The sequence below is a fragment of the Alligator mississippiensis genome, chromosome 5 (genome assembly GCF_030867095.1).
Source record: "Alligator mississippiensis isolate rAllMis1 chromosome 5, rAllMis1, whole genome shotgun sequence".
NCBI classification, from domain to species: domain Eukaryota; kingdom Metazoa; phylum Chordata; order Crocodylia; family Alligatoridae; genus Alligator; species Alligator mississippiensis.
In genome coordinates, this window is record NC_081828.1 from 144,630,042 (window position 1) to 144,656,069 (window position 26,028).

At 42.4% G+C, this 26,028-nt stretch overlaps 1 protein-coding gene across 9 annotated transcripts in view; it reads right to left on the reverse strand.

Annotated features, from left to right (window-relative positions):
- Positions 1-26,028, reverse strand: part of RBMS3 (RNA binding motif single stranded interacting protein 3) — a 1,095,516-nt gene that overhangs the window by 919,511 nt on the left and 149,977 nt on the right. For all 9 annotated transcript variants that reach the window (XR_009462585.1, XM_059728828.1, XM_059728829.1 and 6 more), the window contains one exon: positions 11,578-11,646. Coding sequence is in view for 8 of the 9 variants with exons in the window: in XM_059728828.1 (XP_059584811.1) it covers positions 11,578-11,646 (69 nt within the window). In the remaining variant the exon portion in view is untranslated. The remainder of the gene's footprint in view (positions 1-11,577; positions 11,647-26,028) is intronic.

The following is a 26,028-nucleotide window of genomic DNA, read 5'->3' on the forward strand; positions in this document are numbered from 1 at the left end:
TTGATATCCAAACTGTGAGAAAGTGAGAGAGAGGAAGAGTGTAGGGCCCAAGTTACAAGTAGGGGTGATACTTACCGCAATGTGGAAGTGGCCCCAATTGGAGCAAGAAAGACGCTGATGCGCTTCTGGAATTCCTGCACCCTCCAGATTGCTGGAGGGAGCCCAAAAAGGTGTATTTCTGGCTCCAGAGAGGAGCAGCCGGGGAGAACACCGGCAGACCAGGTGAGGGGATGCTGAAGACCTCCCTGGCCAATGGAGTCCTGAGTCCAATGGAGTCTTGGTGGGTGGAAGGAGTGGGGCCCGCTGGCTGAAGGCAGTTGGAACACCACTGCCAAGAACCCAAGTGTGGAGCACCAGGCCACCATGAGGATCTGGTGAGCAGAGGACCATGGCAGTGAGGACCATGGCAAGAAGCCAGCAAAGAAACAGAGAGTGGAGAGAGTGGGTGAGCCCGAGGGCTGCTGAAGACACAGCCCCCCCCTTTTTTGGGGGGGGTTCTTTTTTTCTCTCTTCTCACCGCACCAGGGAAAGGGTGCAAGAGATGAGCTCCTTCCTCGCAGGAACCTGGTTTGTACTGACCAAGGGAAGCCGATCTGGAAGGGAAAGTGAATTGATGAAGGCCCATTATGCCAGTGAAAAAACTAGGGGCTGTGGCCAGGCACCCATAAAAGGGAACTGAATTGATTTAAAATTGATCAGGCTAGGGCTTCCTGTTAAGCTGGTTTACTGTGACTTGTGTACCAGCAGGGAGCTTAATTTAAGTTGATTGCCTCATGAACTTTAAATGAATTGATCATGAGGGATTGCTCCATGAATTGGAGATAAATTGATTTGTTTTATGGACCCTTCAATGAATTTTAGGTCTGTCAGCTTGTGACAAACCGAATCTAGTTTAGTGTGTGTTTGCAGTACAACATTCATGTCTCCCAATGATCCTCTTGGCCATCCCAGTCCAAATTTGGACAGTCTTCTTGTGAAGAAACCAATTGTTCCAGAACACAAGAAGCAACCATGTCCTTATGGGAAGACATATACCTATGGACACAACTACAAATACCTTCATGAAGGTAATCAGTCTCAGTCATCTGTAGTTAATGAACTATGTGCTATGTGCAGAAAGACAGCTGCCAAAAGTATAGGTCAATCAGATCCCAGTATAAGGATACAAGTCTATCAAGAGTTGGATGAAAAGTTTCCCACCAAAAATAAATCAAAAACTGAATTTGATCCTTTGTCAGTCCGAGAGAAAAAATGAAACCTCCCGAAAGATTCAGAGATACTTGTTCAAAGAGCTGCAGAAAGAGGGATCACAAAGTGAATATTAATGACTTAACTCCATGAGTAAAGTGCTAGTAAACTCTCCTCTGTAGATGGGTATTCATTGATTTTTGTAGTTATTGCTAAGAGGGAGGGTGTATTGGTAGGAGTTATAACTTAGATATGTTCCATAACAGGAGACTGAAGATGTTAGGAATTGGGAGATGGTCCCTCAATTAGGAATCTACCTCATTAGAGCCAGACAAAGAGTCTGCAGAGATTGCCTACTGCTCCATAATAAATGTCATTGTTTAGTTCTCATTCATGTACTCCTGTATTTATTGAACCCAGTGATCATTTACTAAACCCAGTGAAGAGCCCACTGCCTGGAGGCTGAATGACAAGGCTTCATGGACCATATCTGGCCTGCTGGTTAAGCATACCTGTTCTAAAACACTGCTGAGTTGATTGCACTAATCTAAGTTTCTGCAAAATGACAAAGGCGGCAAGCAGTTTTAGGCTGTATAGGGCAGTAAAAAAAAAGTTTTAAAAGTCTTTTTGTAGAATCATGTTGGTGTCTACTAAATTCTATAGGACTTTCCTATTAGGAGAGTCAAGTAAAGTTATTCTGCTATTAAGAGCTATAAAAGGCATTTTATGAAATATTGACATGATGAACTCCATAGACTTTACTAGTGCTGTCATTGTAATATCTCCCCATATTCCTTCTCTCAGATTCTTTCTGCATACTCAAACATGTATAACTATGCAAAGTATGCATATTTAGCATAATATAGTAATTTGGTATCCAACACTGAAAATGGGTAATAAATGCATAGAATCAAAAAAATTTGGCAGGGCAGAAAATTCCTATGATAGTGGAAATGCAAAAGAATCCTTTTTAGACAGACTATGAAACAAACTAAGTGGCCTCTTTTAGTGCTCATTTTAAGATTAACCAAGTTATAACAGGATCTGTTGAATATTAACTTGAAAGTACAGCTAGACACAAATAGCATCATTGACTTTTGCAGCACAGATTAAAGATCAAAATCACTGTGGTTTCTTTTTAGACTTATGAAAAAAACCTCCAAGGTTATGCCCATCTAGCATGGAAATAAAAAAATTACAATTTTTCAAACCATATCAAGAGCTTTACAAGTTCAGATGTCACATGTTTATTCAGTTAACAGTGGTGAGAATGAGCCTACCTCACATAAAACTGAAATTCACCTCCAACAAATCTGATTCCTCTGTAATTATCATTTAAAGCTGATTTTAAAATAATTCAGGATGCATAATTTTCTAATTATCTGGTAATACATTTTATCCTATACAGATGGCATTATCAGCTGCATATGGTTAGGACATAAATAAGACCCAGAAATTAAACAGAAAGACAGGTACACTAAGACACAGAGTCTTTACTGCCTACAAATTTCACACGACTAATATTTTCCAATCTTGACACTGTAAACTGATGTAGCACAAACCCTATTAGTATCATTTTGGTGGGAGTTATATAGTCAAGCAGCAGACTGATCCTGGAAGGATTTGCTACATGGACAATTTCCCCAAGTGTTCCAACATAAAGAAACAGCTAAGAGAATTAGGATAAATAAATTAGAACACTGTAAATTAGAACTTACATTACGATATCTTCTGGTGCCATCAGTTACAGAGCAGCTGGCAGCTCCCTCCTTTCTCTCTTGCCTGCTAATATTTATTTTAAAGGCACAGTGATTGTGCTTGCAGTCTATGACAAAGATTTCCATTCTTTTCACTAGACCCCCAAAGTGATTTTGTCCACCCAACATCTTAACTAACCACTTAATTATCTTTCTTGAGAAAAATGTTACCATGAAAAATAACCTCCTCAAAAAATAGTAGAGGCTTTGAAAAACAATTCTTAGCTGGGTACAAACAACCTGATCTACCCAGAGAGGCAGAAGAGAGAATTCTATTTCATTTTATGCACCCAAATAGTTTTCCAGCCATGTGACTGGCATCTGGAACACTTATGCACAGTTCCCCATGCAGTGTGAATGCATGTCCACGCGGCTACTGAGTAGGCTGCATGCTGAGTGGGTAGATACATGGCTCTGGATTCCCATAACTGAACTTAAGTCCCACCCCCAAAAAGCAGAAGCAAGAGGGCACTCCATTGTTTTAGTCCCATTAAGCAAGTTATTGGGGCACTCATCCAGGAAGCATGCAGCCTTTCCTCTCACCCAGAGGTGATTTGAACTTGCATCTCTGACTTCCCTAAGCTGTGTCTAACCATGAGACCAAGCACAGATTATACCACTTCTGGCTCAGGCAGTGGCCCGGTTATCCACACATAGGACCACACCATGGCATCTTAACCAACCAGAACTGAAAATAGTGTCAACTATTTCCTATTCTTGAGATCTACAGAGCAGCCATAACAGTCTTGGATTTTGCTACCCAAAAGTTGGTCCTTTTAGACTTCATCTTTGTTCCCCGCTCTACCAGTGACCTGAAGCGTGATTACTTTCAAAGTCACACAGCTTCTCAGTGCCTCTGTTTCCCCTCCCCAGTGCATGGGTAACTTAGATTACAAGGTTTTCAGAAGAGTTGTCTTTGTACAGGGTCTAGATCTCAGCAGAGGCTTCAGGTGATACTTTATCACAAATACAATTATATGCAAGCTTGGCTCCACCTACAGATTACAAATTGCACACCATTTATGACCCCACACAGTGCAGTGTTCTGTCTACCTCTAAACTGTTTAGACCACACCCAGAGCCTGAGAAGTCTGCTGCAGCCTGAAGCAGAAGAGACTCATTTCTAAAACCTAGGAACCCAGGCTCTCCATTACTGACCTCAAACTCAGGAACAAGGGATAACTTGTAACACTTATCTCCCAGGGCTGATTTGATGAACAGGGGTGGGGGGGAACTGTTGGCAGCTGTGATCAAGACAGACGTTTTGGGCTTTAAGGACAGGAGCATCTATTGCCTGCGCCAAAAAAACCCCTGTCTGCTAGCTGTATCATACTAAACCAGCCCCCCGGGAAGAGACAGAATGCCACATTAACCTTGGATTTAGAAACTTAGAATATCAACTACAGAAAACCATTCTCTCACTAAGAGTCTTGCAAGCGAGAAATTTACAGATGATGCACTATATTGCAAATGGCTATAATACAGACTTCCTCAAAGCACTGAATCCTGCAACAAACTCGCAGTGTCCTGAACTTCCCAGTACGTCCCAAAGGCACAATTTTACTTTTCGTACAAATTCAGTAATCAAATTACCAGATTATTTTTAATAAACCACTAACTATGTGGAAATGGAATGAGTTCATTGGGTAAAGATGTTTTAAAAAATAAAACAAAACTCCATTAACAAAATGTTTGAAATCTCAGTTACAGCTGTTCGCAGCCCATGTGTTATGTCACCTTCAAGTATTTGTGTCTCAACACGGTTGAAAATGAAGATAAAAGCCACAGAAATATGAAAATTGAGTCAAAATATTGTAACTGACTCCTTTAAAGTTTTTATAATCTACTGCATAACTATTTATTGACTTCTGAAAAGATGGATTATGGGGGTAAGTATTTCAGGACTTTTACATTTACAAAGTATTTCAAAACTGACATATTTCGCTCATTAACTCCTATTAAGCCTACTAAATTTAGCCACAGATTTGTTGGCTATATGCCAACTCCTGGAAGGCAGCAACATAGACCAGACAACACAAAAGTCTGGAAATGCCTTTGGAAAGTTGCCAGATCCTATCTGACCTTTATAATAAGGTTTAACCCTGGTTGTTGGACCATATCATTCTCATTTAGGTGAGCAGGCTGGTTCAACTCAAAACCAGGCCAACAACGAAGGAATGCTGTTCCTGCCATTTGACAGCTGCTCAGTGGCCTCTGGGAAAATAGGTTGGTGTTCTCAGGACCTTTTTTAACAGACAGATATATTTATCCTAAAAATTACCATCGCTGTTAGCAATCTCAGCATGATACTAGTGACTTAGTCATCAGAGAAACTGAAAAGTAGGTTGGAAGATGTTTTCTTCAAAGCTGCCTATCCTACAGCTGTTTTGTAGCTAAATACAAGATTCCTTTTCATGGGACTAACAATTAGGCACCTTACACTACCAAAAAAACAAGAACAAGAACAAAACAAGCACCTTACTAGATCTTCAGGACTAATTGATTAATATAAAACACACAAAAGTACTCCAATATTCTCTTAATATCTCAAAAAAAAAATTGATTTCCATAATGAATCCACAACAGTTCATGTCTCTGCTCTGAGCTCAGCGCGCGTGCACGCACACACACACACACACACACACACACACACGACTTACCCTGAACTTAATTAGGGCTTTGCTGCTGAATTTAGCAAAAGTTTTGACTATCTGCAAGAAACCATGCAATGGTTTCTAAAGGTTAAGAGGGCCAATCTGAGGGCCTTAAAAATTACTTTAAAAAAGCCACACAGGACTGAAATACCACAATTACAAATAAAGGAGCATTATCCCTTTTCAAAAAAGGGAGGAAGGAGGACCCAGGAAACTATAGGCCTGTTAGTCTTACCTCGGTCCTGGGTAAGCTTTTTAAGAGAATTATCCTGGCGCATATCTGCGAGGGGCAGCAGGGGAGATTATGCTTAGGTGCAACTAACATGGGTTCATTAGAGGCAGGTCCTGTCAGACCAACCTGATGGCCTTCTATGACCTGGTGACAAAATCCTTGGACACAGGTGTCGTGGTAGACATAGTCTTTCTGGACTTTAGGAAGGCCTTTGACATTGTCTCTCACCCCATTCTCATTAAAAAATTAGGAGATTGTGGTGTTGATACCTACACAGTCAGATGGGTCACTAATTAGCTGGAAGGCCGCACCCAGAGAGTGGTGGTGGACAGGTCTTATTCAACCTGGAGGGGTGCAGGCAGTGGGGTTCCCCAGGGCTTGGTCCTCAGGCCCGCGCTGTTCAACATCTTCATCAGCAACTTGGACGAGGGGGTAAAAAGCACCCTGTTCAAATTCGCAGATGACGCTAAAATGTGGGGAGAAGTGGGCACGCTAGACAGGAGGAATAGGCTCCAATCTGACTTGGAAAGGTTACAGGGGAGGCGGATGGGAACAGGATGGGTTTCAACACTAACATGTGCAAGGTGCTGCACCTGGGGAGGAAGAACCAGCAGCATACCCACAGGCTGGGGAACTCCCTTCTCGTCAGTGCAGAGGCAGAAGAGGATCTTGAAGTCATTATTGATGCCAAAATGAACATGGGCCAACAGTGTGGGGAAATGGCCAGGAAGGCCAACCATACCTTGTCATGCATTCACAGATGCATCTCAAGCAGGTCCAAGGAGGTAATCCTCCCCCTCTATGCGATACTGGTCAGGCCACAGCTGGAGTACTGCATTCAGTTCTGGGCGCCACATTTCAAGAGAAATGTGGACAACATGGAGAGGGTCCAGAGGAGGGCCACGCGCATAATCAGGGGTCAGCAGGGCAGGTCCTACAAGGAGAGGCTAGGGGACCTGAACCTGTTCAGCCTCCACAAGAGAAGGCTGAGGGGGAATCTAGTGGCCATTTACAATCTAGTCAGAGGGGACCAGCAGGCATTGGGAGAATCCCTGTTCCCCCAAGCACTACCACGAGTGACAAGAAATAACGGTCACAAGCTGGCAGAGGATAGATTTAGGCTAGACATCAGGAAGCGCTACTTCACTGTCAGGGCAGCTAGGATCTGGAACCAACATCCAAGAGAAGTGGTGCTGGCTCCTACCCTGGGGGTCTTTAAAAGGAGGCTGGATGAACACCTTGCTGGGGTCGTTTGACCCCAGTGCTCTTTCCTGCCATGGTAGGGGGTCGGACTTGATCATCTGCTCAGGTCCCTTCCGACCCTACCAACTATGAAACTATGAAACTATAAGAAGTGAGCTCTGATCCATTATTTCCCAACCACTGGATGTTGGCCCCATGTTTACTATTGCACCTGATTTTGGCTCAGTTAGTCCATAAGCAAATACGTTACCAACTGAAATATGAGAGCAGATGTTAAACTCCTGGTCTAAGTACAGAAAGTCAAAAAGCCCAAGGCTGAATCAATTCAATCTTTGCAGGTTAGTCTAAACTGCAGAGATTGACCTGATAAGCAAATGAACAGACATTTACTTTTAATTCAGAAAATGCAGCCACATGCCTGTAGTGGCTCAAGCCAGAAGCTGGGGGATGCTAGAACACGCCCACCAGCCACTGCCAAAGAGAAGAGAGCCCTCCAAGACTTTTCTCCTCCTCCCTGCTGGAACAGAGGGGGCTTGGCCAGGCCCCAGCCCTGCTCTGCCTGGGCTTGGTGGGGGGAGGGGTGAAGGTACTGGCATTGAATTCATAAAAGCTTGAACAAGGATAGTTCTTTCTCTGAAAAACTATAAACTGAAAAAATATAAGCCAGCCTGGGCTGTGCATTTGCTTACTGCTTTCTGCTGCCCCTGAGGTCTGTGGGATTTGCAGTCCAGAATCAGAGCAGCACTCTCAGGATTGCTCATCCCTTCCTCTTCTTGCTTCCAGGTGCCTCTGGGATTTGTAGTCCACAGTCGCAGCTAGCGGTAAGTTTTTAGCAGGGCAGGGCAGCTCTGTACTTGGAGGAAGGTGAGTTTAACACCGCTCCCTGGCCCCAGACTCCATCTGGGGTTTGCCTGGAGGGGTGGGGGGGCACAGTGAGCAAGCCAGTGAAGCCATGGAGCCAGCCCTCACTGCTCCAGCTAGGAAGCAGAGGGGTGGGTCCAGCCCTGCTCTCTGGACCAGACAGCATGGCCCAGCCCAGGGCTGGAAAGCATCCTGGGATGCTGGGGGGGCTGTGATTTAACTTGAACCAGGAAGGGGTCTGCGACAGAAGTTTTATAAACCAGTTTGACTCAAATCAGTTAAGTCTGATACTATATTCAACGAAGGTTTATCTTAAACTAGTTTCAGCCATTTTGAAACTGGTTTATGTGCACTGAGATTCTGTTCTGTTACAGGTTTAAACTAGTTTCTGATTACTTAAACCAGTTTATGTATCACATCAGTCCCTAGCCCAGTAATTAAGTAAGATATGAAGGGTGAGATTAGCCAACTATTTTCAAAACTCATTAATATTAAAAATGAACCCAAATTGTCTTGATTACCAGGATAAAACAACAATACATAGATTCTGCAATAAACTAATTGCATATGAGCAAGCAGGGGCAGTGTGCCATTCTTTTGCATGGCAACAAAAATACTGCATTTAAGAATCACACCCCCATGACCAAGAGCAAGAACACACAGCCCAACATCTCAACAGTCAGACTGAAATTCTCACCTTCCTAACTAGCCCAGCCCTCCTGCTTGCCTCTTGAATTCTGTCATCCTTTAGAACTATTTTTCCCTCCACTACTCACCCCATATGGGTTCTCTGGCTACACAAGAGCTTTTTGTAGCCAGTCCTAAAAGTGTTACTAGCCAGGGAAGTCAGGTGCCACTGTCATCAGATGCTGGTAGCACTCATATGGTCATCTGTAATGTGATGTTCAGAGCACCTCATGTCTAGTGTGTTACTAAAAAACTCTTATGATCCAGACAGGGTCATATCAGTGCAGGGCAGCTTGTCCCAGCTGTAGTCTCATTCCTTGAAATTAACGTTGTGCCAGAAATCCATCAAGTGCTAAATTACCTAGAAAAAGAACAATGGCTGATAAGCACCACCTCCCTACCTGCTTCCTTCAGGATCAGGTAGCCATGCTGTCTCTAAAGAGATGTAAGGTTGCTTTCCTAGGCTCAAGGATCACATAAAGTAAATCAGAATATGTTACATACTAATCTTGCAATGAAATGTCACATGTTTAAAACCCTCCCAACATAGCATCCTTGAAGTAGACCATATACCTCAGTTAATCACAGGTGTAAATGTATGTATGTACACATTTATTACGATCTTATAAAACAGAAAAGTCACTGAAAATGGCACATTTTCCTGGACTCATTGACTTTCCTATAGAATCCTTTACAATCTCTTATGTCCTCTAACTTCACAAAAATACAAAAAAAATGAAAAAGCAGTGGGAAGGAGGAAGTCAATTTAACATGTCTTGATGCAAAGGCCTCAATTGTATAGTTCTACTAGATTTTTGTAAGGATTCTTGTAAGATGTATGTGGAAAAGCACCTTTACTGAGTCACTGCATGAGACTGAAGAAAAAAGCAAGCAATATGAATTTGAACTTTAATATTTTTTGTTGGAAAGCTGTTTTCAAAATGTTTAAGTAAACTATACAGAGATTCTTGAAGGACAGAAGACTAAATATGAATCCATGATCCAATAAAAATATTTTGCAATCTCAAAACAGGAGTGCACAGCAGCATTATAATTCCTGCACAGAGCAGTAGCATTGCCATACATCCTTGCAGTTGGTATTGGTATTTGCAATAACCATCAGGCAAGTTTATAAGCTTATTAAACCCAAAACACAGAAGGCAAAGGTTCACAATAAACATGGATGAGAGAAAAAGAGATTAGAGTGTAAATGACAGAGGAAGAAAAAAAGATTAAAATGTGTGGGGTATAACGTAGGTGGAGAAGAATTACCACAGGCATGTTTTAATACAGGAGAATAAGGTTTTCCAGCAAACACAGGATAGGCTAGACATACTTTCAAAAACATTCCTAGTAGTTAATCTCTCAACTGTGCTAGTGGTTTAACAGGATTCTAATGCTACAAACAACTTTTATTACATACTTATCTATATCCTTGCTAAGAAGGGGAAGAAAGTGTGAAGAATGTAATATGTATTTCCTACGATTTATTAGAGGTGCACTCTTTTCATGAGTTTAGGGGCCTGTCTCTGATTAACATGAAGACTCAATTGCATGCATACAATAAGAAAATTACATTCATCACTTTTTTGCCCTGCACATCTGTGGGAATCTGCCAACAGCTTCAACAGCCCAGTCCTTCACTAAAAAGGGAAATGACTAGCAAGCTCAAAAAATAAACCTCTGACCACTTTTTAAAAAGTTCTCTGAATAGTGCAAAGGCTCCTCTCTCAAAATGGAGTTAGGGAAAACAATGCTGAAATCTTGGCACCCCAGCTGAATGGGCTGACAAACAAGCCCAAGAACTAATTAGTCCTCATTGCAGGAGATACGTCTCCTTTCAATAACAAAAACATTAAATGAAAAGTAAAACAGATGGTGCAATAGTGACTTTAGGGAAGGTAACCATTTATTCAGCACTCTCTCTCCACCATGAATTTTTCCAACGTTTGAATAAACATGGTACCCAAATTTATACTGCCTCTGGTCTTAATTTTGTAAACCAAATCATAATTGACATCTTGCAAAATTAATACTATGCCGGGTGTTACTTTTCCTCTACTGCATACACTTATCATTTAATCAGAACAAACACACTATTCCAAGTTTGAAGGTTGCCATCTAAATAGCTGGAGTTTTTGGTATTTTTCCTAATGTCACAGCTTTTGCTCTGAAAGTTTAGATGACAATCAATGTGAGATGAACACTTTAAAAATACACTTTTGGAGAAAGAGGTTACATTTTATGTTTAAACAACAGGTTCACTGGCTGAAAGTGAATCATGCTTTTGCCAGTCAAAATAGTGTCTGTCTTTCTCTCGTGCTCTCCGTTTCACCAGAGTGAATTGACAACATACTCCTCCTCACATGCCACAGCCAATTTAAAAGAGTTAGCTTGTAACAACTTTATCACTGACCACTGTCACACCACTTCCATTCTGTGCACCAGCAACAAGCGTGGGGTTTGTAGCAGATCCTTACACTTTCTTCTCATTTGCTGGATTATCTTTACCATTGTTTTAAAGTTTGATTATTTTAACAAGTGCAAAACATTGGTTCGGTAGGAACAGTAACATAATTTATCTAAATTATGCATCATACATTCCAAAAACCATAAGACAAAATCATCTGTAGCATAAGTGTAGACTTACTGCTGAACCCATTGGATGCCCCATTGATATGGAGCTTCAGCCCTGACAAAAACCACTGCAATAATGCCTCTTCTAACCTACAGTGGTACCACTGATTTAGATGACTCATGGCTGTGTGAATCCTTAGGGGACATCAGTGGACCTGTGCAACCTCTCACAGAAAGACTTCCATGAACTTCAGTGGCATTGTGCCAGCTTATGCTATCTGACAGTTTGCCCCATTTGTGTTACCTAAATGAGTAACTCTCTCAGAACCCATTCTTGAGTAGTTATTAAATATAGTCAAGGAGTGTGAGCATGTTTGTGCTGTATGTTGTGTGTTTTCCTTGAAAAGGGGCATATTACCTGAGGTGGCTGTGAACTGGACCATCTGCTGTATGAAGGAGCACCGGAAGTCTTGTTGGCTGCAGTCCTCTGGAAAATAAAAAATACAGATGCCATACATTTAGCAAGGGTTCAATACAGTACATATAGGTTATACTTCACTACCTCAGCAACAGATTTCTACAGAGAAAGAAAGACAGCATAGCTGGTGATTAGGACACCAGCCAGAGACTCAGGAGACCCAGTTTCAATTTCCAATTTTGCCACTAACCTATTGTTTGACTTCTGACACGCTATTTCACCTCTGGGCTGTTTCTCTTCCCAGTTTTTGTCTATTTAGACTGCAAACTCAGGAAATCAATCTGCTTAATACCACATCTCAGGTGGGCAGCTACTATATAGAGTGAAATGTTTTAGTGAGCTTTTTGATGTCAGAATGCAAATATTTATTTGATACTTTTTAAGCAAAATTTCTATTTGTAGTCAAAAGGATGCTTTATTTAAGATTTCTTTAGGTTAAGTTTTCTAAATTTAATTTAAAAGTAAGCGAAGCATCTCTTTGAATAAAAATAGAAATTTTGCATAAAAAGTATCAAACAAATATTTCAATATCATTAGCAGCCTGCTTTTTACTAAGTTTATTAAAAAGAGCAGAAATGAAAGTTTATTTATATTACATTATGCCATGCCATCAAAATATCAAATTATATATGTTTTTTTTTTTTTTTGGTTTTTGATAATTTATTTGAAAATTATTTAAAAGTAAGTGATAAAAACCTCAAAAAAATCAAACAAAGAATTTCATTTTGGATCAAACTAAATAACCTAAAATAAAAACATGGTTTTTCATGGCTGCTAGCAAACTAAAATATGGTACACACACAACTCTCCTACTGTGGTAGAATGAAGAATACTAACTAATTACCTTTACAATGTGCACCTATACTTTATTCCCTTCACCTTTCTATATTAACTTCCTTTGAAGTGCTAAGCAAAGTCTAACGAGAAACAGTCATAATACAACCTTGTAATCTGACTTTTGCCACAGTATTACAGCACAATCAGCACACATTCTACAACAGCACAGTTTAAATGAATGGGAAGTACTTCTGGGCTAAGGACAGACATTCATAAAGCCTGAGTCTGAATTGATTCAACCAGATTAGTCTAACCTGGCTAGGCTGAACCGGTTTCCAAACATACAGACAATCCCTCTGGACTGAGGAAATTCAGGCACGTGCCTGCAGTGGCTCAGACTGGAAGCCAGGGCACACTAGAACAGCCCTCCCTTCCCTTGCAGAGCTGAGCTGGGGTAAGGGCGGCGTGGCCAGGTCCCAGCAGGAGGCTCTAGTGATCTGCTAGCTAATACACAGATACCTTCTCTGCAAGGAAGAGGGGAGGAGGGAATTCCTGCTTAGCAGAGAGTAGTGAGGGGGAGCAGGGGAGCAAACAGCTCTTAAAAAGCTTTTCCAAGGAAGGACATTAAGCGACCTGTTGAATAGCTCCAAAAAGCCTGTCTGCCTCTGTCATCTCCCACAGCACAGACTGTAGCCAGCATGTGGTCTGCTAGCTAATGCTGAGGTGTCTGTGAGGGATGAGGGAATGCCTGCTCAGCACAGAGCAGGGAGGGGAGGTGGGAGCAGAAGCCAGGAAGATGCCTGCAGAGACTGCCAAGCTCCAGTGAGGTAGCAGAGGGGAGGGGCCAGCCCTGCTGTGGAGCAGAGAGCCCCACCCAGCCAGAGAGCATGCTGGGATGCTGGGGGAGTCTGGTTTATCTTAAACCAGCAAGGGATCTGGGACAGACATTGCATAAACTGGTTTAAGCCAAATCAGTTACATCTGATTCTACATTCAACCAGGTTTATCTCAAACCAGTTTCAGCCATTTTCAAACTGGTTTGTGTGCACTGAACATCTGTCCTGTTACAGGTTTAAACCAGTTTCTGATCACTTAAACTGGTTTATGTGTAATGTCTGTCCCTAGCCCTGATGTGTAACAGATTAGTTTCATTTTTTCAGTTCTAAATTTACATGGTATGACTGTGACATACAGTTGTTAAGTTATACGTGGCATACAATTTACCACTTAATTTAAAATTACTACAAGTCATATTGCCCAACCAGGCAAATAACATACTATGGTATATACGAATTACAATTAATCTGAAGGTACTTGCACTTGAAACCTAACTTGAATTCAGATCTCCACACGTAGTTTAATTCATTACTGTATTACGTCACCACCTATGGTCTAAACACAGACTCAAATTTATAAAATAAACTTTTGGAAAAGATTTATATTGAAAATAACTTCAGTAAATCAAATTCGGAATTATAATGCAGCTTTGTAAGTATATTAATTATCAGCTTAATGCTTATGCTGTCCAGCTCTAGATATATACAGTAGCATCACTACTTATCATTAAGTGTTCCAGAATGATTGGCATCTCATTTTAAATTGTAAGAAACAGTCACTGGTACAGCTTTGTTTCTGTATTACTTTATCAGGAGATATTTAAAAAACTTAATGATAGGAATAATGTCACTGTTCAGTTTACTTAAATTCTTAAAAGGGATAGGGAGTTACAATAGGCAGATTTGCCCAATAATATTTTCTTTTGGTAGACAATCCAAAACAAATAATATATGTATTTTTTAAAACCACAAGATTTATGGACCTCTGGAAGAATCAGCTAAAGATTCAACTGAAAAATGAGACACATTAAGCTCATTCTCCAGATGCATCATACACTTTTCTTAATTAAAGACACTCTGAAAGGCGATGCTGTTGTCATCAAAACAACTGTGTGTTCCGGCTGTCCAAATGTCACAATTAATAGACAAGAGGGCTATGCTTTTCCTGTTTTCTTTAGTAGTACATTATTTCCATAGCAAATCCCACCAAAAAAAATACCTGTTTTATAATTCTAAAATTAGGTTTTTTTTAAAAAAGAGAGAGACCTCCACAGCAGAAATATTAGGAAGAAACCATAATACATTCTTACTCTGTCAGAGCATCACAAAGGGGCCTTAGTGTAAGTGAGACAGGGACATGGCTTTAGCCCACATGTGTAGAACTTTGAGACCCAAATGCTCAAAGGTGTTAACTCTTTTATTTCATCTCTATCTTTACTTCAATTAGATACAAGATCCTAGATATCTTTTGAGAATGTGTGCCTAATCCTTGGAGGTGAATTTGCTACAAGTGAAAATCACTATCATTATTAACTCATCATCAGCCTGCCTTTTACTGTGTTTAAGAAGTGTAGAAATAAAAAGGTTTATTTACATTATATTACTAACAGAAACTAACAGGGGCTAACAGAAACCTGGTGGGATTCATCCCACGACTGGGCGGTACATATTGAGGGCTATAGATTGTACAGAAAGGACAGGTTGGTGAAGAAAGGGGGGGGGGGTTGCACTTTATGTCAGTGAGCAATATACATCAACCCTCATCAAGGCAGAATCCAAGGTTGAGGAAGTAGAAGGATTGTGGGTTAGGCTACATGGGGGGCAAGGAGAAAGGGATTTGGTGGTAGGGGTCTGCTACAGACCCCCACATCAAGGGGAAGAAATAGATGCGGGGCTCCTGAGGCAACTCTCGGAGACCATAAAAGCTAAGGAGGCGGTAGTCATGGGGGACCTAAACTACCCGGACATCTGCTGGGAGACGCAGACAGCAAAGTCCCACTGTTCACGCAGGTTTCTAACCTGTGTACAGGACCTCCACCTGACACAGGAGGTACATGGTCCCACTAGGGGGAATGCCATACTGGATCTGGTATTGGCAACAGGGGATGACATGGTAGGGGACCTCCAGATCGGTAGCCATTTGGGAGACAGTGATCACCTAATAATAGAATTCAATATAAGACGTCGAGTGGGTAAGGTAACTAGTAGGGTGAAAGTGCTAGACTTTAGGAAAGCTGATCTCAATGAACTCAGGCGATCAGTCAAGGACGCACTGAAGAGTAGGAGTTTTGAAGGGATGGGAGCCCAAGAAGGGTGGCTGTGCCTTAAGGAAATGATCCTTTGGGCACAAAGCAAGACAATCCCCGAGTGAGGCAAAAGAGGGAAAGGGACCAGGAGGCTTCCATGGCTGACCAGAGAAATCCAGGGCAGCCTAAGGGCCAAAAGGGGAGCACATAAAAAGTGGAAACAAGGGAGATCACTAAAGATGAATATACCTCCTCTGCTCGTGCTTGTAGGGAGGCAGTTAGACGGGCCAAAGCTACCATGGAGCTGAGGATGGCAACCCAAGTAAAAGACAATAAGAAATTGTTTTTTAGATATATTGGGATTAAAAGGAAGGCCCAGGGAGGAATAGGACCCCTGCTAAATGGGCAGAAACAATTGGTGACAGACAGGGGGGACAAGGCTGAACTCCTTAACGAGTTCTTTGCCTCAGTGTTCCTAAGTGAGGGACACGACAAGTCTCTCACTGGGGTTGTAGAGAGGCAGCAGCAAGGCGCCAGACTTCCATACGTAGATCCTGAGGTGGTGCAGAGGCACTTGGAAGAACTGGATGCCTTTAAGTCGGCAGGCCCAGATGAGCTCCATCCGAGGGTGCTGAAGGCACTGGCCGACATCATTGCAGAGCCACTGGCGGGAATATTTGAACGCTCGTGGCACACGGGCCAAGTCCCAGAGGACTGGAAAAGGGCTAACGTGGTCCCCATTTTCAAAAAGGGGAGGAAGGAGGACCCAGGCAACTATAGGCCAGTCAGTTTCACCTCCATCCTTGGCAAAGTCCTTGAAAAAATTATCAAGGCTCACATTTGTGAGAGCCCGGCAGGGCAAATTATGCTGAGGGGAAACCAGCACGGGTTTGTGGTGGGCAGATCGTGCCTGACCAATCTAGTCTCTTTCTATGACAAGGTTACGAAACGCCTGGACACAGGAGGAGGGGTGGATGTCGTATACTTAGACTTCAGGAAGGCCTTCGATACGGTATCCCACCCCATACTGGTGAACAAGTTAAGAGGCTGTGACGTGGATGACTACACAGTCCGGTGGGTGGTGAATTGGCTAGAGGGCCACACCCAGAGAGTCGTGGTGGATGGGTCAGTCTCGACCTGGAAGGGTATAGGCAGTGGGGTCCCGCAGGGCTCGGTCCTTGGACTGATACTCTTTAATGTCTTCATCAGTGACTTGGACGAGGGAGTCAAATGTACTCTGTCCAAGTTTGCAGATGACACAAAGCTATGGGGAGAAGTGGACACGCCGGAGGGCAGGGAACAGCTGCAAGCAGACCTGGATAGGTTGGACAAGTGGGCAGAAAACAACAGGATGCATTTCAACAAGGAGAAATGCAAAGTGCTGCACCTAGGGAGGAAAAATGTCCAGCACACCTACAGCCTAGGGAATGACCTGCTGGGTGGCACAGAGGTGGAAAGGGATCTTGGAGTCCTAGTGGACTCCAAGATGAACATGAGCCGGCAGTGTGACGAAGCCATCAAAAAAGCCAATGGCACTTTATCGTGCATCAGCAGATGCATGACGAATAGGTCCAAGGAGGTGATACTTCCCCTCTATCGGGCACTGGCCAGACCACAGTTGGAGTACTGTGTGCAATTCTGGGCGCCACACTTCAAGAAGGATGCGGATAACCTGGAGAGGGTCCAGAGAAGGGCAACTCATATGGTCAAGGGCCTGCAGACCAAGCCCTACGAGAAGAGACTAGAGAAACTGGATCTTTTCAGCCTCCGCAAGAGAAGGTTGAGAGGCGACCTTGTGGCTGCCTTTAAGTTCATCACGGGGGGCACAGAAGGGAATTGGTGAGTATTTATTCACCAAGGCGCCCCCGGGGGTTACAAGAAACAACGACCACAAGCTAGCAGAGAGCAGATTTAGATTGGACATTAGGAAGAACTTCTTCACAGTTCGAGTGGCCAGGGTCTGGAACGGGCTCCCAAGGGAGGTGGTGCTCTCCCCTACCCTGGGAGTCTTCAAGAGGAGGTTAGATGAGTATCTAGCTGGGGTCATCTAGACCCAGCACTCTTTCCTGCTTATGCAGGGGGTCGGACTCGATGATCTATTGAGGTCCCTTCCGACCCTAACATCTATGAATCTATGAATTATTCCATGCCATCAAAATATAAAAGGAAATTTTAAAAGGAACTTCTGCATCTAAGACATATGGAGGAGACTCCACAACATATAGTTTTGAAGAGATATGCTATGTGTGGCGGGCTTGCCTACCTTTGCCTGGCTTAGCAATCTTCCTCGGGCTTAGAGAATTGCCAAGGAACTGGTGGGGCAAACCAGAGACCAGCAGGGGAGGAGCCTCGGGAGGAGTCCACTCCACTCCTACGTCGGGGCCAAGCAAGGATTGGGGACCTAATTGAAGTCTGCGTCCCACTTCCCCCAGATTGGCCAGTCATCAATCTTGGGGTGGAGCCCCAAAAGGGCATATAAGAAGCTGTGTGCACAGCATGTGGAGGAGACAACAAGGGATGGAGAAGAAAGAAGAATCTGGGGCTGAGGAAGAGCTAGAGAAGAGCTACCTAGGGGGCACTTCCAGTTGCCCTTAAGAGCCCAAAGACTCCGCTACTGGATGGGAGCGGCAGGCAGCTGCGTCCCCAACCTCTCACTGCGAGACAGTCTAGCAAGACAGTGGAGAAGTCATGGCATGGAGGGTCTGAGAGGCACTGGGACCTTGGGAGCCGCTTGAGGTGGCTCAGGTCTCCAACCCCGGCATGAGGTCGAATGGTGCACAGTGAGTCACTGATGGGACGAGGGCCCTTGGAGGAGGCAGGGGGCAGTTCGGGCCCCATTCCCTGCTGCCAGGCATGAGGGCCCATGGGCAGCACAGGCTCTGCAGTGTGGTGGGCCTGTATTGGAGCCCCAACCCTGGGCAGGCACAAGGTGGCTCAGGCTGCAACCTGCTGAGAAGGCCAAGCTATCCAGTCATGTGAACGAGCTACACATGCCACAGGGGGACTGAGACAGAGCACCCACTGTAAGAGCCATGGGGATGAAAGCTGGGGATGAAACACCAGAAACTTTTGCTGGACCCCTACTTGCTGGGAAGCGTGAGCTCTCGGGCTAGGGGTTTCCCACCAGGGATGGACACAGTGGATAGCCCCATCAGAAGGGGTTTATGCTAGAGAAAAAGAGACTCCTGTAGAGGAGGGAGGTATTTGGGATTGCCATATATTTTGGAGTGTTTATTAATTGCTCACTACATCTCATATTTTGGAGTGTTTATTGGGCTTTATATTTTGGGGTCCTTACCCATCTATTGTCGGGACATACTTACCCTCTGGGTATCCATGGGCGAGGTTTCTCTCGTGGGTCTTGGGGACTGCTATAATTACCTGCTCTGTTATTTGCTGACTTGAAATGTATTATATGTAAACATCTATTTTTATCACCTATCTAGTTATTCTATCCCCTCCCCTTTTATTCTGCACCTGAATAAACCATGTATATGGTCAAGCTACTGTGTCCTGGTCTTCCTCTGCAGGCACAATGAAGAAGGGGAAACTGCAAGCAAGCTGCAGTTTCCATCTCCAGCACGTATGCCCTGCTGACCATCCCCTTCTATTGGAGAGGGGAGTAGACACTGTGGTACACCCAGGTTATCTATGTAAGGCCTGGAAAATATTCCAGGCCTTCCATTTACTTTCAGAATATATGGATGCCACAGGAAGTTTAGAGGCCAAACGGCCTCTTAGTAGTTATTTAAGGGGATAATGATTTATAGCATACAGGCCAGATTTTTAGAAGTATTTGGGATTCTCAAAGGTATTCCATATGTCTTTGAGAATCTGGCCATTAATGGCTATGACTAAGACCAAAACTTGTATCAGCATCTTTGCGTATCAGTACTTGTCTACACTCACTAGCACAATAAATGCTAGTCAAGGAGAATATACAGATAATTTTTGCTGCTTTATTAGGAATAATAGCCGTGACCAGCCAGTCTTACCTTGGGCTCATCTTATGTCTCAGTTATGAAACTTCATTTGTGGAAGTTTCTTTATCAACTTCCCATATTTATGAGTCCATTTTATTAAATACAAAACTTTCAGGATCTCACAAACCTATTCTTCAGACTCAACTAATCCCCAATCAAGGTTTCCCCTAACATGTTGCTTTCTCTCGAAACTCTTCCTTAATGCTCTCCTACCTAGGGGACTTCTAATCCCTGAAAGTCCTTTAACTGAGATTTATCTCTCAACTAACTCCTCTTGCCTACTGGTCATATGCCCACATGCTCAGGAAAACTGGCCTCTGCTCTCTCCAACAGGCTTTCTTCAGGCTGCTTCCTCAAATCTATGCCTGAGAACTAAAAAGAAAGAGTCTCTAGCTACTGTCAGACTGCCCTTATATTTCCCACCAGGCTTAGTTTCTTGTCACATGATTCCTTCTCACAGCTGTAGCTGAAGTCCAATTACCTAAAAGGGTCAGTTCATCTGTGACAAAAACTAAAGTACTGCTGAAAACTTCAGAAAAGCCAGATGATTTGTACAGTAAAGAGTACTGCAGAAGGCAAGGAAAACTGCCAAGTGGACATGTGTTTTTGGCATCTAAGCTAGAAATCTCTGGCAAAAAAGAGTTTGCAAAAAAACTGGCATTAGTCACATAACAGACTACTATCCAGACAATAGCCAATTCAAAGAAGTAAAGCCTGATATGGGAGTACTGATTCTTTCAGGTTGAATATGTGCCTTAAACACTATGCCAAATCAAAACCTGGATTGTAGCAAATGTTGATGGAACTTTAGACCAGCTCCAAAGAATTTCAAAGCCCAGTGAGAGTAGAAAAAATATTGTTCACAGCAAAAAAGTGGTACAGATAAAAGGAGAGCAAATGAGCTAGTACATGCACAAATCTACCACCTTATGCACTGTTTATAAGTGGTTCCTCTAGCAAGAAATTAGAGTATGGGTATCAAACTCACCTCTACCCCTGGGATAGATCTGGATTGCAAGACTCCTCACAGACTGGATCTGGACTACAAAGAGCCTCCTCCAAGCCAGATATGAATCCAGCAGTAGCAGCAGGGTAAGCAGTACTGTGACGCTAACAGCCATCACTTGCTGCCTTGCCACAAGGGGTGTGTAAAATGAGGCATATTTGATTCCAATTCAGATTTGGCCCAAATTGGAGGACAGTAATTCGATTCATTGAGTCAGATCACTGTCCCGATTTGATTCGGCCAAATCTGAATCTGAAGATTCAATGTTGATTCGGAGAATCAGTGATTTGGACATAGACACAGCTTTTAATGTTTTTTTTACATACCTTGGAGGTACCAGGCATGGCTCATGAATGCTGAGATGGTGAGGTGGGTGCCCCTTCCCCCCCCCCATGTGCTCAGTGGCAAACCCGGAAGTGGACCAGAAGTACTTGAGGTCCACTTCTGGGTCTACCGCTCAGCATGCAGGGGACCCCCCTGCACCCTCCCAACTCAGCAATCAGCCACAGGGGGACCCCAGGTACCCCCCCAGACCCAGGAGGCACCAGTCACCAAGCTGGGGAGCGGAGGGGGGGTCCCCCGCATGCTCAGCAGTGGACCCAGAAGTGGACCGGAAGTGCTTCTGATCCAATTCCAGGTCCACCACCAAGCACACTGGGGACCCCCTCCCCCACACTCCCATGGGATGCTCCTCCTGCCCCAGCATCTCAGCATTCATGAGCCATCTGGTACCTTGAGGTACGTAGAAAAAACATTTAAAGCTGTGTCTATGTCTAAATCATCAAATTTCTCTTAATTACTCTGAATTGATTCGGAGGGTTCTAATTCGATTCAGAAAGATTAAAGGGTCTCCTGATTCAATTCAGATTTGGAGATTCAGCCACCAAATCGGGCCGAATCGAATCAGTGACTGAAGCTTCGTACAGCCCTACTTGCCACCACCATTAACGTCCATTGGGGCTCCATGACTTGCCTTACCCCTGAATTCCCAACCCCTCTAGAAGCCCTGCAGGCTGGGTGAAATGGCTCTACTGGCCAGATCTGCCCCACAGGTGCATGTTTCACACCCAAGTTAGAGAACTTCAAGACACATGAAGGATACACATGTAGGGATGTTGTGTATGGCCCCGAGAGAGGAGCCAGAAAACTGACTTTATTTTTTTATCCACACTTTCAGCCCATCAGTGACTGTATGCTATACCTGATTTATGTTTATCTAACCAATAAAAGCTTATTATACTCTTCAAATTTCAACAAAATACCAAATTTCAAAACTAAAAAAAGATGAATTCAAGGTAAAATTTCCAAAAATACTGACAATTTCAAAGTGCAACAGAAATAACAATTCTGAAAAAAAATGAAAATTTATGTGCAGTTTAATAACCACCTAAGGCTGCCAAAGCTTCTGACAGGCCTTTTCCTATCATAAAAACACTTTTTCTCTGTAGTTCTTCCTACCTAGACATTTGTCATTTCCTAAGTCATCATAAAAAAGTGACTATGTTGCATTGGTACCTTCTTAGTCAAGAGATTTACATGTTTACATCAGTGGCAAAAGTATTTATTTGGTTTGGTTTTTATTTTTGCACCAGCATAATTATGGGAAACTGAGCTCATTTCTTTTTCTGTCTCATTTTAGTTAAATGAATTCTTTACAAAGGTCCCAATACAGATTTTTGCCGATGATATACAAGCCAGTATAAATACAGCTTCCCTTTGAAATTCTAGCCTACACTTTTGGTGCTGACAATTAGGAAAACTATTTTTTCCACTTGTAAACAGAGAAAATGGGATAAACAAAACAGAAAGATAATGAGACCTCTACTGTACCATCTGAAAGATACTTCTTGGGGAAAAAATACGACCTTCAGTTTTATACAAATTTCTTTGAGAATAATGTGTTATGCTGCCCCCCTCCCTGACATGTTAAGCTCTTTATATATTTAGCCTAAATCTTGCTGCCAATGATTTCACTAAACAAGTTCTGGATATAACCACCTCTTTACGAAGCCTGCTTAAAAAAATGGATTTATTTTAAACCTTGCTATGTATTTAGATGTGTATATATTTTTAATTGCCTTAGATTTTCCAAAATTAGCTACTGAATTTAAGAGCTCCATGGCTGAACAGAATAACAGTAACAACTAGCAACATAATAATATTTTAGGCCCTGACATTCTTGCTCTGACAGCCTTCTTCAGAGAAGCTAAACATTTTGTATGTCTGTTGCTTCTGATAGCATGAACTAATAAAGCTATTTTAAAAAGAAACAGTAATTCAAAGGGCACTTGCTAATAAACATGGTTTTGTTGATTCACTTTCTTCTTATGTTATTTAGTGTCCCTCATAGTAGTCATTTAAAAAGAGAAATAACAAATGGAAAAACAAAATCCACTGCATTATCAAGAGGTATAACATCCCCTTGAAGTTACAGCATACAAAAAAAACCCAAAACGATTGGCATCACTGACTCCAGCATCACTCGGGCTTCATCAGTTCTTCACAATGATGTATTAAAAAAGTAAGCAAGTAATTTTCTTACACCAAAAGAGGTAACCCTAGAAAGCACCTATTAGACCCTATCTGGTCCACATTTTTTTAAAACCGCTGTCAGCAGATAACTTGTTTCAAACAAGGGAATTAATGGGTTATCCATAATTTACAATATATATTGAAATAATACATTATTCATTTGTAACAAAGAAAGCCAGTTCATCCTGACTTCCTGATCTGGCCCAGTCCTTACCAGCTCTCTTGCTTATGATCCTGATCCAAAGATAACTGAAGTCAAGACTCTCAGTGGGATGAGATATTATGTACCTCCTGTAAGAAGGCTCTGCTTCCTTAGTAAGAGATATGTACCTTCAACTGAATATTCTTATAGACTTATTATAAAGCCTGTTTTTGAGTCTGTTTTGTTCACCCCATAAGTGTGTTTCATTCACTAGCAATGCAGACAATCCCAAACCCAATCAAAATCAGTAAAGCCCACTATTCCTCAGCAAGACCTATGTGGCACTGACAATATGCAAGCAAAGACATATTGGTAATTAGACATGAGACAGTAAGTCATGAATACTTAAAGACTCCATGACAATTTTAAGCACTATACATTTAAAATGAAATTTTCTGATTTATTCCCAAAATAATTATTAGGAAAAACCATCTACTTTGAAATGATATGAGGCATAGAAAAACTCACAGAAATGCTTTTCTTCTTGGGAACAAGGAGTGAAACTTAAACTTATAATTGGAAGATAATTTTTAAAGCAATAGGAAGAAGTTACTGCTGCTTCATAATCACATCTGTCAAGTGAGGGCAAGATACAAACTGAAAAGGTGACGCAATACCATGCTCTGGTCAAAAGTCAGGGATATACCTGGGCCAAACAGCCATCTGGACTACCATAGTCAAGGCATGCTGACTTCTATAATCAACAGTACATAGTGGAATGAGATAGATAACATCACATCAAACTGTTTTTGACTCCACAGTCAAATGACCAGGTACCCATTTACAATGGGTTAAATGGGGGTAGCCTTTGGCACAAGTCCAGCTTAGGACTTAACCACTTGCTCCTAGAGCACAGCAAGACACCTTAAACACTGTGCTACCACATTCCAATAACATGGCACAGCTGCTAGTACCCTGGCCACCAGGAAGCAGAAAGCAGAGCATCAGATGAGGCAGAGAGCACAGGACAGGGAGCAGGAAGGAATACCACAGATTGGGCAAAGGAAAGGGATGAGACGCTTACTGAGCAGTAGCTCATTAGTACTGCGCAGTAGTGTCACTGGGAACGAACCATGACATGATGCTATTGAGCAGTATTAACAAGCTACTGCGCAGTAGTAATGAGCTACAGTGCAGTCAGCATCACCACAAAGCTGTGCGGCGATGTTACTGAGCAGTTACTTAGTTCTTGAGTATGCAAGTACTAAATGACTGTGCAGTAACAACACAGCCAGGGGGTGAGGGGCTAATTTGTGGCGTGTTTGCCAAAATGGTTGGCCCCCACTGTACTGGATAGTCCTATAAATGTACATCAAACAGAACAATTCAAGGTCATTTGATCTGAATATACTGAACAGGCTGTAACAGGCACACTTATGAGTGGCAAAGCTTGAAAACTGCAGATGAAACAACAGACAATAGGAAAAAAGTGAAAATGATAGCTTGCTGAATATTTTTGCACAGTGTCATCAAAGATTACTTCCTCTGTCTTACAGACATCAATGTCATGACAGAAAGATACAACACAAGAGAGATATTGACTAAGCTGTCAACCACAGGAATGGATATCAGTGAACCTGTGTTGGGACTTTAATGGAGTTAATGCAATGAGTAGACACTTTTATCAGAGCTCAGGCACTCATTCCAAATAACTACTCAGTTGTGTTTATGTTCACTGTCTATACCTTGGTCACTGGCAAATTTAGTGATGTTTCTGCCTTTCATAAATTGTTGAGGTGAAATTACCAAAAGCTAAACACTTCATCATTTAATCAGTTAAAAAGATGACCCGTCTGACAATTTAGCAAGTAATGATGTGTTGATTGGTATGAGGCTTTTCTTCCCCAATTTCATGCAGATATTTTGTTGTTCAGGAAGATAAAAACTAGGATGAAGCTAGAGATGCCATGTTTTCCTAGCAATTCATAGCAGAGATAATTTAACCTCTCACTTACCATTCCCATGGGAGCTCTACACAAGACAAGAAGTGGCACCTCTGCACTACTCTAACCATAATTAACTTGTTTGTTGCCAGAGACCACAATGAAATGGTGTAACTGAATAAAGATGATGTCAAAATAAGGATGAATTCCATGAGGGCTTTGCAAAAAGTGAAACAAATGGGAATTGATATTATATGAGAATGATATTGTAGCCAGAATGGTACAGGAAATATGTGAGGGAGAAGGATTGTTGGCAGTGATATCTTTTATTGGACCAACTGTATGGTTCCACAATTTTCTTGTCTGTTAGCTACTCCTGGGAATGTCTCTCTCCTTCAATTTCACAACCCTGCCAACTGTTTTTAGCCCTAGCTGTGCTTGCATTTTCCTCATACTTGAAGAAGAATGCACAGTATTCAAAAGCTTGTCTGAACTGGTCTAATAAAAGATATCACCCACAAGAATCCTGGCCTCTCACATCTCTGCTGAGAGATTTCAATGCCCACTTTTACCATTCAATCAGTCGAAAGGATGATCTGTCTGACAATTTAGCAAGTAAAAGACTTGATGATGATGTGTCATATTTTGCACCAGACAAATTAACCCATCAAACTGTGTCCAGAATACTGTGCAGGCATTCACTCTTCCTTCCATTTAAAGATACTTTGCTCATAGAGTTAAATGGAGATTTTGGAACTTGCAGCAAAATTGTAACATTTTATTGCTTTACTGATGATATATTTCTACCAAGTAGACAACAGTGATCTTGAACAATCAATATGTATTCCAGCCAAATAAACTGCAGTAAATTTGAATAGTCAGTCACCATATCTACCTGTTGATAAACAACAGGTTCTTTCTTAAGG